We start from the raw sequence: 13,906 nt of genomic DNA, 5'->3' as shown, positions 1-13,906 counted from the left end.
ATGGATCTCCCTCTGGCTTCATTCGGCAGTTACCTTCGGGGACACATTACGTTCGTCTGTATTCCAGCCAGCTACACCACCGGTCCCTACGATGACGACGACGACGACGACAATGCTTCAACTGTAGCCTCGAAGTGTACGAAATATTACTGTTCCGGCACGAGCTGGGCGATAACCTGGTCCTACTGTCCTTCCCTCAAACACACGGCTGCCGTCATGTGGCACAGAGAAGGAGACGGCGACCAGAGAAAGGCCGAGGTGCTAGCGGACCTCGTCCGACTCCAATCACACCACCTCGCCCACCCGATGCTCCTGGGTTTCGTCAAGACGAAAATCTCGCTGAGCTTCACGTTCGACATGCTCGACGACATGAACCGGGAGACCCTCGAGCTCGAACAGGCCATCGGCTTCCCTACGTGGAACTGGGTGCTGGACCGCATCGAACCGGGCCGCGGCGTGGGCGACGCCCAGGACCAGGCCGTCGAAGGCTTCAACGTCCTCTCGGGGAAACTCACCAACATCCGGTTCCGGCTGAGGACGTTTCAACAACAGATCAAGTTCATTTCGAGGTGCAACGCTGGTTACCGCTTGAGTCTGGACCCCGAGTCACCCAATTTCGAGGCGCTGTTGCGAGAGTGTGACGAGTTGCAACTGTACATGGACGTCATGTGGGATTATACTTTTGTTCAGTGAGTTGGTACCTCTCTACGACCTACGTCGAATATATATCGTCAACACCAGCTTTTGAGTCTCTAACACAATTTTTGTTTTCGATAGTCTCTTTGACGCCGACTCCCTGGGTGAACGTCTCCAAAACGCCATGAACTCGGTTTTTCAACTCACGACTCAACGAGATTCCCGAGCCAGCCTGGCCATCGCCGACATCAACAACGAACTGGCCTGGCAAGGACGCAACAACAACACGGCAATGATGACCATTGCTTTTATATCATTGTTGTTTTTGCCTGGCACATTTGTCGCCTCCTTTTTTCAAACCCCCATTTTCAATTTTCCGTCATCATCGACCGAAAATGAAGGAGGAGGAGGAGGAGGAGGAGGCGTGATTGTCACCCGCCCATTTTGGATCTACTGGACCGTGAGTGGGGCCTTGACTTTGGGGTTGGGGATGGGATGGATGAAGTACCTCCGTCGTCGGCGTGAGATGGACAGGCGAGATCGTGAGTTTGAAAGGACAAGATTCCGAGAGAGGATCAGGAGACGCGGTGGTGGTGGCGGTGGTGGTCTTGCCTCCTCGTTTATCCTTGAGAGGAGTAGTAGTACGGGACGCGGTGTGAAGGTGGTAGGGATTGAGAGTGTGAACGGTGGTCCTGGTTCGAGCTTGAGGAAGCATGGACACTCGGGGATGGCAATGATGCAAGAATGTGGATTGTTTTCTTCGGTGAGGAGAAACCACCGTACTACGAGTATCGACAACAAGGTCAGACGAAAAAGAGGGACAGTAGGTGGTGGTGGTGGTATGACGATGGAGTGGAGCGGAGACGAACAAAACTCAACCATCACGAACGACCACAATGCCCGATTTCCCACGCGCACCAACACGGAACTTGGTATTGGTCTCACGGCCACGACTTGTGCGGGAGAGTATGGCCCCGACGATGGAGTCAAGATGTACGACACCACCCATTCGACAAGAACGTGGTGAGAAGTGAGGAAGAAACGGAGGTAATGCAATACAGACCGGACTACCTGACCCGAGGTACGGTGTTGCAAGTGTCGGCCAAGGTACAAGTACAATATGTGAGAAAATGTAATGATACAGCGACGTAAGAATCCTCCTGGCAACGGTCACGAATGATGAATTTGCAAGTATGGAAGCACAGTGAAGTCAGTGGCTATTGACAGCGAACTTGTTTCTACTTTATCAAGCACAAGGTACTCTTGGAGGTTACATTGTTATTGCGAGCATAGTTAACTTCTCGATCAAGTCATGATTGACTATCTGATATGTAAACTCAGAACAGGATCGTTCACAACGTTCAGGCATCATGACAGTTAATCGACAAGCTCCAAGACATCCAACATTTCTTTTCTTCCCATCTCCCTCCCTTCCACGACCCCGGTGTGTTGTGGTAGTGATTTTGTGTAGAATCATACGTAAGGAGTCTTTGAGAAACTCCCTAATTGTTCTGCTTCAGACGCTGGTCTGGCTGCCCATCCTTGCGAAGACCATCACCGCCGAGGTTGGAGGCTCCCTGGGAGTTCTCACTACCACCGGAGCTGCTGTCGGAGCTGCCAGACGATTGGCCACCCTTCTTGCCGGCCTCGTGGGGGTCAACCTTGCCGTGCGCGAAGCTGTCCTGTTGGACACGCTGGTCGGGCTGGCCGTCCTTGCGGAGACCGTCGTGTTCTAAATGTCGTAATAAAATCATTAGTAAGGTTTGTTCTCATCTCATGTATAGCCTCCAAACTTGTGGGGGGATTGAATATATGAAAGAAAACATACCAGTTGGCTTGTAGTCAGACATGTTGATTGGTTTGGAAGATCTGGAGTGATCAAACTCGGATTGATTGGTAATTGTTTTGTTGGAATGTTTGTGATTGTTGGTTGAGGGAAAAAGGATTGTCGTTGGGAGGAAGGACGAGCTGTTTATATAGACGAATCTCACCACCGACCGGTCCTCACTTTGTCACTTCCTGACGTCTTCGGTATCTCATGACCAGCTTACAAAAGCACCATATACATCATCTCGTCCTGAAAGTTGTGCTTAATGAATCATCGACATCTGCAAAGTTTCCTGACGTTCCTGACCGAATCGAGGCCAGGGAACGCAACGGGACGAGGTCCCCCGGTGAAGTTGACGTCAAAACATCAGGCAACAGCCCTTGTAAACCAGAGAGATACTGACGAAAAGACGGTGGCTGATGAAACGAGATGTGGGACATCTCGGTTAGATCTGGAAATGGATCGGTATCGGAGACAGGACTCGTGGAGATTGCCGGGGTCCAAATGCAAGCACTGTATCACCGGCGAGACAAGTGGTGAGGCTCGGGGCAAGGCCCCGTGGTGGCTTCTTCCGGGAAAACAGGTACAATGGAAAGAGATGCAACGTGGACGTCATGACGAGGAGAACGAGGAACATGTATCTTCCCCCTCCCCCCCTCCCTTGCCCGATGATCCTTGGATGGAGCATTGTTGGAGAGTCCACTCGCAGATGATGAGGTCAATAAAGCGGTATGTATGAATCGAAGTGTCAGCGACGAAGCGTAAATGCAAATCAAAGCAAAAAGCAAAACAGGCAGAAGATGTTTTGTCCGTAGAAGCTGGGAAAGAAACCGCATTGATCGAGCTTACTGTCCATCCCCCCGGGCGCAATTTGCCCGGTTTCTTTCTCGAGGAGAACCGAGGCAGGCCTACCGTTTTAACCATGGCCTTTGGGCGTCGAGGCGGATATTTGTGTCCACGTTCCTAACCGTGAAAGCTTCCCTTCCTTGCAGACGGACAAAGGTGTGAGGACAGCCGATCCGCAGATGGCCCCAGTCCTTCGCAGCTGGGCGCACTCCCGGCCGATTTGAACCTGGTCTCTTCCGCGGTACAGCTACATGCAGGCTGCGCAGTTGATGTGGTCATCAACAGGGGGAAAAGTAGTCCCTGGCCCCCTGGCCAAGGACAAAAGGTCGTGCCTGATTGGCACGGATCGGCAATGCTGTTGTCTAGTTTGTCTGGGGAAAGCCGGGAATCTCGTTGAGCCCCAATGATCGATCGAGACTTGGATCTGTCGTGTGGATAGAAATGAAGTAAAAAAAGAATGAGAGCGGAGAAAGTCATGACGAGATTGAGTGAGGCTGGAAGCAGGATCCGTGAAGAAACATAGCCTGACATGTGACCTCAGAGTCGTCCAGTGGCCAGCGTGATTTGTTTGTTTCCAGCCCGCCGTTATCGATGATACTGTAGATGATTGCATTATGGACCTCAGTGTTATATTTTAATAAGAATGGATTTTTCAGTGTATTCAATTACAGGATGCAAGACTCTAGGAGGTAACGTCGAAGGTTACCTTTTCGAACTCCCGAGGCTGTTCTCTTTCCTTCGTATACATACCCGTAGGGGCTTCTTCTTCTTAAATTACCCATATTATCCATAAAGTAAGTGTTGTAGCCATATGGCATGCAGACAACATACATCCGTCTCTAGTCCTAGTCCTCGTAAAGGTTTCGTGCCTGGCCCTCTCGTCCTCCATCCCATGAATAACGCCTGTAATGACACATACCTTCCGTTGGTATTATGAACGCTCAAAACAAATATATAAGAACAAAATCATAGGCATACACGTAGTCAGACAATGTTTCAAGCTGACTCGCTCATTCCCCTGTATAGTCTTGAGGCGCAGAATTCGCAAAGACGTAGTTCTTGGGCCTTTGCTGGGCCAGTTGTTGAGCCACGTGGGCGTGCTCCTCTTTTTGATTCGGGAATTCTTGAATATAAAACTCCGTCTTCTTGTGCTCCATCTGAGCCTCAAAATCGAGCTCCGTGGTGGTATCGGACGGCAAGACGAATTGCTGGAAAGAACCCGAAAGGGCATCTCCCTGCTGCGAATAGTTCAGAGAAGGAACATAAGTCACTGGCGGAAATGAAGCGACCTCAGGAGACGTCAACGCATCTGACCAGCTGCTGTTCGTCAATGGACCAGCCGAGTAGGGCGGAGTGTATTCCGGAAAGGACGCGTATTGTGGAGGGGCTGAAGCGGGTGGAATGAGCGACTGTTGTGAAGCACCTCGTGTCATCATGAAATCCGACGGATGCGGAGTGATCGGCGGCGATGCCGTGTGGGCAGGAAAGTTCTGTCCCTGTAAGGCATATTGACCAGACATATCAAGACTGTGACCAAAGAACGGGTTCTTCTCAGGATCTGTCATTTGTGCATTGGAAATAATGTCTGGTGATAGTGTTGGAGCAGGAAATTCGGCGAGAGTCTGCGCATTCATCGCTTGTTGTGCCATCAATTGATTGAAAGCTTGAGCCTCAGCAAAGCTCGGAGTAATGGGGGACCGTTGGGCAGAACTCGCCTTGCGAATCCCCGCATAACGAGAGTTCAATGCCTGCCCAGCAGATTTTACGTGACGAATGGAATGAGGCATCGCAGGAGCCGTAGCACCCGGTCGGAAGGTTGGTGAAACGGACGTCATGGCACCATAGGATCGGCTGCGGAGTGAGGCTGAAGTCAAGGGTGTAGGACGCGGTCGTTTCCTCCGCGCAGCGATATCAAGAGGCCCACTAGAAGGATGCTGGATAGGCTCGGAGGGCCGACGCCGAGCCATAGCGTTAGGAGAGCTACTGGCGAGGGCGAAGTTTCCGAAATTGTTGGAGAGCTCGTCTGTGATGGCGGCTGATTGACGGCGCGATCCAGGGTACGAGGGCAAGCTAAAGCCAGGCGAGGGAATGGTTTCAGCCGGGTCGTTCTGCTGGAGGGCTCCTCCTTTCGGTGTTGCCAACGATCCATGGAGGTCCTCCGGACTGACCATGTATGATTCCTGATTAATGAACGAGTCCACCAGAGCGGCATCCTGGAGACTTGTGTTTACATCAATCTTGTCATCGTCGAAGCCAAAGTCAAAGGTGTTGTCTTGTAGGGTTATTGGCGAATGCTGTGGCGCGGCGCTAGAAGGCCATGCCGCCACGTTGTTTGGCAACGACGCATTAGCCCGGTGAGGACTGACCCGCAACGGAAGCTGTATCGTTGCAGGTTGCGCAGGTTGAGGCATTTTTGGAGGGACCATGGAGGCCTTTTGCTGTGCCATTTGCTCGGCTTGGGAACCCTTTGTGTGGCCAAGAGTTCGTTGAAGGGAGGCTTGAAGGGAAGCCCAACTCGACTCTTTGGAACTGTCATGGGTCTTCGTAGGGGATGGAGTGCTGTCGCCAGCGGAAATATATGCCTTCTTGGGCGACGAAGAAACGGATCGGATAGGCGATGCCATTCGAAGCTTTGGAGTTTTGATGGTTTCGCCGGAGTTGGATTCTGGCTTTTCCGCCGCCTTCTGAGTTTCATATTCTTCCTGTCGTTTCTGCTGTTTTGCCTTGGCTCTTCTGTTTTGGAACCAATTCTATCGCTTGTCAGTGACGAGCACAGTGCGCGATGGAGGTGGATTTCACTTACCCCTACACGTTGAAATTTGAGGTTGGTCTGAATAGCCAATTGTCTCTTAACCTGGGAGTTGGGCTTATGATTGGCTTGAAATTGGGCCTCTAGAACTTCGACCTGCTCCTTAGTGAGCCTCGGACGAGTCGAGATCTCTTCCATTTCCGGACCAAAGTCATCCGGCATTATTCCAGAACCCATGTAGTCGGCATAATCATTCGCATTGTATCGCAGAGACGGGTAGAAGTCATCGAGTGGCTGTTGAGGATGGACCATATAAGAGGGCGGATATGGTATCGCCTGGTAGTACATTTGCGGCTGGTGTTGGGCCGGAAAGGCGAAGGGTTCCTGCATATAGTCCATCATGAGGAGCCAATGTTATTGTTTACTTCGTGGTCTCGGCCGTGTTCAGGTGATTGTTTGGTCGCTCAAGTGGTGAGCATCTCAGCCAACTGAATCTAACGAGCGACTGCGGTTGTGTTATTCGTGAGGTAGGAAAGAGAAATCGTGCGCCGAAGCTGACGAGACCGAACGGTCGCAGCCAGAAGAAGTTGGCGCACAGTGGCGAGTCTTCACGACCAGCGCCCTTGTGGCAAATGAGCGCTGAGGTCGACAGCTGCAACGGCTGTCCTTGAAGTGCGCTCGTGGTAGACGGGCGATAGCACTGTTGTCCGTTGAGGTAGCTGGGGATTGTGATGATGGTGAGTACCAAGAAGGACGAGTGATGAGAGAGGGCAGTATAGTCTGGCCAAGTGGACAAAAGACCGGGAATTTTTTAGATTTAGAGGCGGACTCGCGAGGGATCAGGCGAGAACTAACGAGATCAAGCGACCGGGGTCAAGGGAGGAGGATGTCTCTTGGGAGGGCGAGATGGGAAAATGAACCTGGTCAGCGAGTCTCGGATTTGTTTGAAAGAGATATCAGGCTTTTGAAAGTTGACGGTTGGTTGCGAACGGGTGATGACAGGGAAACAGCTGGAGCAACAGAGAACGCACGTCCTCCTGGACCGATGCGCATGGAGTTTTGATATCAGTGCGCGCGCATGCACTGTACGAGGACCTCGTTGGTGTGATCAGCGATACGAGCAGCAGAATAGAAAGGCAGCGAGCAAGACAAGGGCCTGTGGGGGGGGCGAGAGGATACGAGAGTGACGGGCAATTGGACCTACACCACAGTGGAACAGCCTTTTGTATGGTGGAGATAGACGACAGTAACAGGGGCATCCGCTTGTTAGCCTAACTGTGCGTCCAGGGAGCTTGGATGGCACAAACGAGCCACTCAGACGCTACGAGTGGTGGAGTCTCGCCCTCTCAGCTGTGGCAGTCTGGCTCTTCTTTCTGAACATGAGAACCCCGTGTTAGCACCAAGAGAAAGCAGGGGCGCTTGGGAGAAAGGAGAATGGGCGAGAGACCTAGAGCCGACTGAGCCGCGCAAGGGCTTTTTGGGCTCTTTGACTTCCTCGAAGCCCGCTGGGCACTCTAGGCATTATTCTAGGCACTCTAGTAGGCTTTCTCGAGAAAAGGGAATGGGGATGCGAGGCCCGCGAAATGGGTGCTGGGTAATTGAGACAGCGAGCCTAGACTCGACTCCCCAAGTCACACAATGCGCCGTCTGACGGTCAAATTATCCGGCCTAGAGGCCTCGCAAAGACATGCCCTGCACTGGACGAGTTCTCGGTCCCTGTCCATCAATCGCATTTGTTACGAGGAGGTCACTACAAAGACCAATTCGGCATTCTCCTTCCTTTTCGCATCACCTTGTACGCATTGCATGACCCCTTTCAGGCACTGGTTCGGCGCCAATGCAGGAACAGAACATCAGAAGCATGCACGACACAGCGCCAACAGTCTGAAGTGCCGGTGGGGGGAGAGTTCCAGGTGCCCACCACCAGGCTGCGGACCTGCATCTCGTTCGCTTCTCAAGCAAGCACCATCCTTGTCTTCCTCAGGCCACCTCAGCCCATCATCAACAGTTCTGGCTCATTCCGCACCCATCGGTCTCAGCCCAGATGCCTCTTGTATCACACAGTATCTCCCTCGGAACGCTACGGGGATCCATCGATGACCAAACTACAAGTAACGTGTAAAGCACCAGTACTGTACTCCGTATGTGCCATATTGTTGTGTACAGTATTTGACCAGAGAAGGATGCGCCGTGGAACACGCACTGACAGACGGGAAGATTTGTTCGTCTCTACCCACATCAACCCATCACCACCCTTCCAACTAAATCTCCGTGGCGATCTCCCCGTCAACATGAGTCTGACGCCGACATTGACTCCCGTGCTTCCCGTTGCCGTCAGTATTGAGGCGACGTGCACAGGGCAAGAGGGGAGGTCCGTCCTTCGAAGCCTCACGCCTCATGCCTTGCTACCTACCTATTGTATGTACGTACGAGTACGAAAGCCCCCCTCCCTCCACCTACCATACCTACAATACCTACGGAGTACCTGAGTGCCCTAATACTCGTATTATTGTAGACTGCTTCACCCTCACGAGAAAAAAAAATCCCCGACCAGAGCGGTATCTCCTCTCGGCCCTTTCACCCGCCTGGCGCCTCCTCGGCCAGATTGACTCCCAGGCCTTGTTATTGCGCTGGCCTCAAGCCCAATCCACCCCCCCAGTCACATCACCCGCTGCTCTGTTCGTCATTGCCCTGTTCCCCAGAGATCCTGGTTCAGGGCAGGTCGATAGTCTGTATACAGGTCCATCATACCAGGTAAAAATCTACCATTGTATGACGATCGTACAAGGGTAAGCATCGTCGTAATTGGGCCCGGTGAAATAGACTGATTTCCGATTTCATGGTTTGTATTACTCCTCCTGTACTGTACGTCCTTCGTTGCCGACCCCTGCTCCTGGTCTCTCAGCACCTTAAAGATGCACAACACAATTTGGTACCTGCATCTGTGGCTTTACAGCCTTGGATTCTGGGCAGCTGACCTTGAACCCACCCCAGCACAGACGAAGAGGCGCATCCTGGTCTCGTCATCCACTTGATGTCCACCATGCTAAAATCACCCATCCACACCCACAGCGGGCGTCAGGAACCGCCACTCATACGGCTTGGTTACACGCTGGTTCTGCTAAACCCCATACACACAGTGGAAGCAGGTGTCTGGCTATTCTCCTTCCAACACTCCCTCTCGCAATGTGTGTGTCACCAAGTCGTACAGGTCGATTCGTTCGCCTTTCTCGATGCGACACACTCTGTATGCAGGGGTAAACTGTGGCACTCACTACACGGTGGCCCAACTGGCGATATTTCCACTTCCACCAGATTCACGTAAATCTTGGTGCTGACATGCCGACGAAGACGTGGTGGGAGTACAAAATCAAAGACAGTAATCTCCCTACGCTGCCTCGGGGCATTTTCTTAGCGCATCCGAAATCGCGTCCATCTCCTGGAGATTCCCAGGTCTTGCCATCCGAAGTTGCAAACTCAAGCACTGGGGATATGGCCCTTCCATTCAGAACAACAAGGTCCATTAACGGCCGTGGATCGACTACCGCAAGCGAATTCGTCCTTCAGGCTTTGAGTTCTTCTCCCAAAAAATTAAAAAAAATTCCCGCTCTTCTTCGCTAAGCTTGCTGGCCACCCGGTGAACCCGACTGCACCCTGGACTTGCCTGGACCTTCTTAATTTTCCCTTGATTTCGGCACCCTCCAATCAGCCGTCTACGTGGCCTATTTTCCTCTTCACGAACATGACTCGTATCGAAAGAAAGTTCCGCTTGTTTTCCGTACTTTTATTACTCGTACCTTTCGCCGTTTCCAGCATGCTTGCTCATGGATGGCTACAAAGAGACGACCGCGAAGTGCTTTTACAGGACTAGACAACACAAAAATCAGGCCCAAGGGTAAGTGTACAGCGCTCGCGGTGTCTGCCATTACGGAGTACCTCTGGCTGTTTTTCATTTGCTATCAGGTACTATAGAGACGGGGTCACTTTCGTCAGTGACACACTTCTCCGTACGTGTACGAAGGAATACCTTGGAATAGAATGCGATGGTCAAGGGAGTCTGTGCTACAATACTTTCACCTGAGTCGACCATTACACTGGGGGTCCACCCAATCATTGTTCTTTTCCTCCGCATCCACTGAAGGTACGTTTACTCATTCGCCTATGGGTCACTATCGCAGTGTCGTAACCGACAGTGCTCGCTGGTGCATTGACCACGTCCAGCGCTTTGTCCAGCTTCAGAGGGTCATCACCTGTTCGACGTCGAAGTGATGGCTCGGTGACGCTGGAGGCTAGAGCGCACCAGAAGCACTTCACTCCCTTCACACAATGTGTGGCTTGCGCTGCCAGTTGGACCAGGTTCACCATGCGATTGACAAGAGCCGGTCTATTTGCCACGTTATCGAAAATTGAAAGCATAACTGTTGCGCTATGCAGAACAAGCACGGCGCATTCAGGGTCAGTATATCTCAGCATAGAAGACGGTGTCATCATATCTACTAAGCCTTCCCAATCCAGGTTGTAGCCAACTCTCACATGACTGGCAGAGCAGGATCTACCCCCAGTATTACCCAAAGCACCCACCCTGTTGTGGATTCTACATGACAACTTTGCAGTTATCAGAGCATATGTATCATTGTATCGATCTTCGCGATCGACGGGCACTCAGTCGGCTGTTGCGGACGAACATCTTTCGTCGTCAGGGCGGCTGCTTCCTCAAGGCTGCTCGAGCTCTGATCCACATATCTCTATTGTATGTAACGTTATCTATCGGATGCCATGGCCCGTCTATACAAGTCCAATACCCCCTAGCGCCATGCTTGACAATGATCAATCATTATACGAGTAAATGATCTTGACAGCTCCCTTCACATCTTACAGAGCTTGGACCAATGCATTGGTGATCTCGATCTGCACAGGTCCATCCTGCTTGAAACTCTTCAGTGTCACACTCCTCAGGTCCTCGACGATCCAGTCTGCACCAGCCTCCTGCAATTGCGAGATCTTGTGTGTCGTAGACAAACCGATGACCTTGAAGCCGGCGGCCTTGCCTGCACGGACACCAGCTGGCGCATCTTCAATAACGATCATCTGTGAGTCCTCGGAAAGCCCAAGTCGCTGGCGACCGAGCAGATAACAGGACGGGTCAGGTTTGCCGTTCTCAACGTCCTCCGCAACGACCAGACATCGCGGGTGCGCAATCTTGAGAACATCAATCCATCCATTGAGAAGAGCACCAGTCCCTGATGTGACGACCGCCCATGGCGCATTGACCGTGTTGAGACTGTCGAGTAGTTTTCGGGCGCCTGGAATCTCTACTGCGTCTTTGCCAAACAACTTTGGTATGAGGCCTTCTTGCTGATTGATGTCTGCTGCCGCGTTAATATCCACGCGCAATTTTCTGCACACTACATACATTCCCAGTTGGCTTTGGAAGGATCAAATTCCATAAAGGTATCAATACTTCTTCGTCCGTGAGAATTGGCCAGGATCACTTCAGGGTCGACCCCCATCTCTGCAGCCTCCTTATGCCAATGCTTGATCACTGCTTCTGTGCTGTCTATTATAGTTCCTGTCGTAGATGGTGAGAAAGCAATTATATACAAGGCGCTGTGACGCTCACCATCGAAATCAAACAGGAGCCCGTGAGCCGAGAGGAGTTGCGGTGGTCCAGAAAATGAATGCTCTTCGACTGAACCCATGATGCTCTACCTGTATACAAATTGGACTCAAACACAATCTGGTCTATCTTCAGACTTATGTAGAGAAAATAAAAGGATTACATGACACTCTGTGAAGTTTCGCGCCCTTCAAATGAATGAGATGTTGCGGTGTTTTTATTCTTCTGCATCGTCGGCATCGTTTCCCTGTTGAGAACATCCGCCGCGGTTTGTTTCCCTCTTGAATATATGGCCGATGTTCTGCCGGTGGAATTTTTGGACCAACATTTTGGCTGTCGGACACTCACCGCAGACAAAACCAGTCACCGGCGTTACGATCAGTCAGAGCCCTAACAATGGTCAAATCATGTAGGTAATCCATTCCGGCTTCTGTGACGTTACTGACCAGGGATCAGTCTCCAAGTCTAAGCGCACGCCGGTGCGGTTAAGACACAAAATCGAAAAGGCGAGTGCCGCTAAACAGAGGAAATCGAGAAAAGAAGCCAAAAAGGTACGACAGTCTCCAAATGCCATCGTCGGCGCAATTTCTGACAGCGCCCAGAACCCGCAATGGAAGTCAAGGCTGAAGAAGGACCCGGGTATCCCCAACCTCTTTCCTTTCAAAGAAAAACTGCTTGAAGAAATCGAAGAGAAGAAAAGACAAAAGGCGGAAAATGCACAGAGATTACGGGATGCTGCCAAAGACAAGAAGAAGAGTAAATCGCAACATGATGACATAGATGAGGACGACCTGATGGAAGAGGATGAGGACTTGCTAGACGAAGAGATGGATGAAGATGACGACGATGATGATGATGCTCAGAACTCTTCCAATCCCCTGGCTGCCCTGGTTGCATCAGCCCAAGCACGAGCGGCAGAGTACGATGGAGGGGCTCTTGCAGGCGACATTTCAGGGGACGATGATGACGATGTAGAGGCTGGCGGTGTGCAACTTTCCGAGACCATGGCCGCAGATCACAGGAACCCAGACTCATCACGGAGAGCGTTCGACAAGATTTTCAAACAAGTCCTAGATGCTGCAGATGTCGTTCTGTACGTATTGGACGCCCGAGACCCAGAGGGAACGAGGTCGCGAGAGGTCGAACGACAGATCATGTCCGCTGAAGGAGGATCGAAACGCTTGATCCTTGTGCTGAACAAGATTGACCTTGTACCTCCGCCGGTTCTAAAGGCTTGGTTGGCCCATCTACGACGGTACTTTCCCACGATACCACTCCGAGCATCGACGCCTGCTTCAAACGCACAGACCTTCGACCACAAGCAACTCACTCTCAAAGCGACGTCCGAGACCCTTCTTCGATCATTAAAGAGCTACGCGGCCTCCAAACAACTAAAGAGGTCGATTTCGGTCGGTGTCATTGGATACCCCAACGTAGGAAAGTCGTCTGTCATCAACGCCCTGACGTCGCGGTTAAACAAAGGCGCCCAGAGCTTTGCGTGCCCTGTCGGGTCAGAAGCCGGCGTGACGACCAGCCTGAGAGAGGTAAAAATCGACAGTAAGCTTAAAATCCTGGACTCCCCCGGTATAGTGTTCCCTTCGACGGTGGACGGCGAAGACAAGGAAGGCAAGCAACGACGCAAGGCGGAGCATGAAGCCAGGTTGATCCTCTTGAATGCCCTCCCACCCAGCCAGATCAGCGATCCTATCCCTGCCGTGAGTCTGCTCCTGGACAGACTGTCCGGCTCAGAGGCTCTCTTCGAGAAGTTGTTGTCACATTATGGCGTGGTCGCATTGGGTCCTTTCGGCCAAGGGGACAGGACGACAGATTTCCTGGTCCAGGTGGCCCGGAAGAGGGGCCGGCTTGGACGAGGCGGTGTTCCGAACTTGAATGCTGCCGCTATGGCGGTGATCACCGACTGGAGAGACGGTCGCATCCAAGGATGGGTTGAAGCACCGACTCTCAAGGTCGCGCAGGACATGCAGATGGTGGAAGCCGAAGAAGACAAGGCTCTCCCCACGGGTGTGGATAGAAAGGAGATTGTCAAGGAGTGGGCGGCGGAGTTCAAGATTGATGGACTCTGGGGTGATGATAAGGGCAATTCGACTGGAGACGATGCTATGCAGTTGTAGTCATGAGGGATGTTATGAAGCCAAAAGCGTCATGTGTTGAGTATCGTTGATGCGTTGCGTGAATAAAATTACTATGATGATTGACGTCCCGGTCTCTA

The 13,906-nt window shown here is 51.9% G+C and overlaps 5 protein-coding genes across 5 annotated transcripts; 2 read left to right on the top strand and 3 right to left on the bottom strand.

Moving 5' to 3' along the window:
* Nucleotides 1–369: 369 nt before the first annotated feature.
* On the top strand, nt 370–1,945 carry PV06_07567 (uncharacterized protein; the record flags this gene model as incomplete). The annotated part of the gene is made up of 2 exons (XM_016408826.1): nt 370–689; nt 778–1,945. The coding sequence occupies 2 exons, from the start codon at nt 370–372 to the stop codon at nt 1,661–1,663; spliced, it is 1,206 nt and encodes a 401-aa protein (XP_016260580.1). The 3' UTR covers nt 1,664–1,945.
* Nucleotides 1,848–3,110, bottom strand: PV06_07566 (uncharacterized protein). Its single transcript, XM_016408825.1, has 3 exons — nt 2,688–3,110; nt 2,465–2,639; nt 1,848–2,368 (listed from the first exon to the last, which is right to left on the bottom strand). The coding sequence occupies exons 2-3, from the start codon at nt 2,484–2,486 to the stop codon at nt 2,139–2,141; spliced, it is 252 nt and encodes an 83-aa protein (XP_016260579.1). The 5' UTR covers nt 2,487–2,639; nt 2,688–3,110; the 3' UTR covers nt 1,848–2,138.
* Nucleotides 3,111–3,937: 827 nt separating this feature from the next.
* Nucleotides 3,938–7,173, bottom strand: PV06_07565 (uncharacterized protein). The gene is made up of 2 exons (XM_016408824.1): nt 6,114–7,173; nt 3,938–6,060 (listed from the first exon to the last, which is right to left on the bottom strand). The coding sequence occupies exons 1-2, from the start codon at nt 6,459–6,461 to the stop codon at nt 4,321–4,323; spliced, it is 2,088 nt and encodes a 695-aa protein (XP_016260578.1). The 5' UTR covers nt 6,462–7,173; the 3' UTR covers nt 3,938–4,320.
* Nucleotides 7,174–10,646: 3,473 nt separating this feature from the next.
* Nucleotides 10,647–11,850, bottom strand: PV06_07564 (uncharacterized protein). The gene is made up of 3 exons (XM_016408823.1): nt 11,680–11,850; nt 11,473–11,628; nt 10,647–11,425 (listed from the first exon to the last, which is right to left on the bottom strand). Exons 1-3 carry the CDS (start codon nt 11,756–11,758, stop codon nt 10,932–10,934), a joined length of 729 nt encoding a protein of 242 aa, XP_016260577.1. The 5' UTR covers nt 11,759–11,850; the 3' UTR covers nt 10,647–10,931.
* A 169-nt stretch (nt 11,851–12,019) lies between these two features.
* PV06_07563 (uncharacterized protein) lies at nt 12,020–13,898 on the top strand. Its single transcript, XM_016408822.1, has 3 exons — nt 12,020–12,085; nt 12,133–12,227; nt 12,279–13,898. The coding sequence occupies exons 1-3, from the start codon at nt 12,073–12,075 to the stop codon at nt 13,806–13,808; spliced, it is 1,638 nt and encodes a 545-aa protein (XP_016260576.1). The 5' UTR covers nt 12,020–12,072; the 3' UTR covers nt 13,809–13,898.
* The last annotated feature ends 8 nt before the right edge of the window (nt 13,899–13,906 follow it).

Source organism: Exophiala oligosperma (genome assembly GCF_000835515.1).
Source record: "Exophiala oligosperma strain CBS 72588 unplaced genomic scaffold supercont1.7, whole genome shotgun sequence".
Lineage (NCBI taxonomy): Eukaryota > Fungi > Ascomycota > Eurotiomycetes > Chaetothyriales > Herpotrichiellaceae > Exophiala > Exophiala oligosperma.
The sequence above is the reverse complement of the archived record's forward strand: the minus strand, read 5'-3'. Positions and strand labels throughout refer to the sequence as shown.

Coding starts and splice junctions, on each gene's coding strand:
- PV06_07566 (XM_016408825.1), bottom strand. CDS start 2,486: ATGTCTGACTACAAGCCAACTG. Junction 2,369..2,464: donor GTCTGACTACAAGCCAACTG/GTATGTTTTCTT, acceptor TACGACATTTAG/AACACGACGGTCTCCGCAAG.
- PV06_07563 (XM_016408822.1), top strand. Junction 12,228..12,278: donor CGAGAAAAGAAGCCAAAAAG/GTACGACAGTCT, acceptor GACAGCGCCCAG/AACCCGCAATGGAAGTCAAG.
- PV06_07565 (XM_016408824.1), bottom strand. CDS start 6,461: ATGATGGACTATATGCAGGAACCCTTCGCCTTTCCGGCCCAACACCAG. Junction 6,061..6,113: donor TCAAATTTCAACGTGTAGGG/GTAAGTGAAATC, acceptor GACAAGCGATAG/AATTGGTTCCAAAACAGAAG.
- PV06_07564 (XM_016408823.1), bottom strand. CDS start 11,758: ATGGGTTCAGTCGAAGAGCATTCATTTTCTGGACCACCGCAACTCCTC. Junction 11,629..11,679: donor GCTCCTGTTTGATTTCGATG/GTGAGCGTCACA, acceptor CATCTACGACAG/GAACTATAATAGACAGCACA. Junction 11,426..11,472: donor TTCCAAAGCCAACTGGGAAT/GTATGTAGTGTG, acceptor ACGCGGCAGCAG/ACATCAATCAGCAAGAAGGC.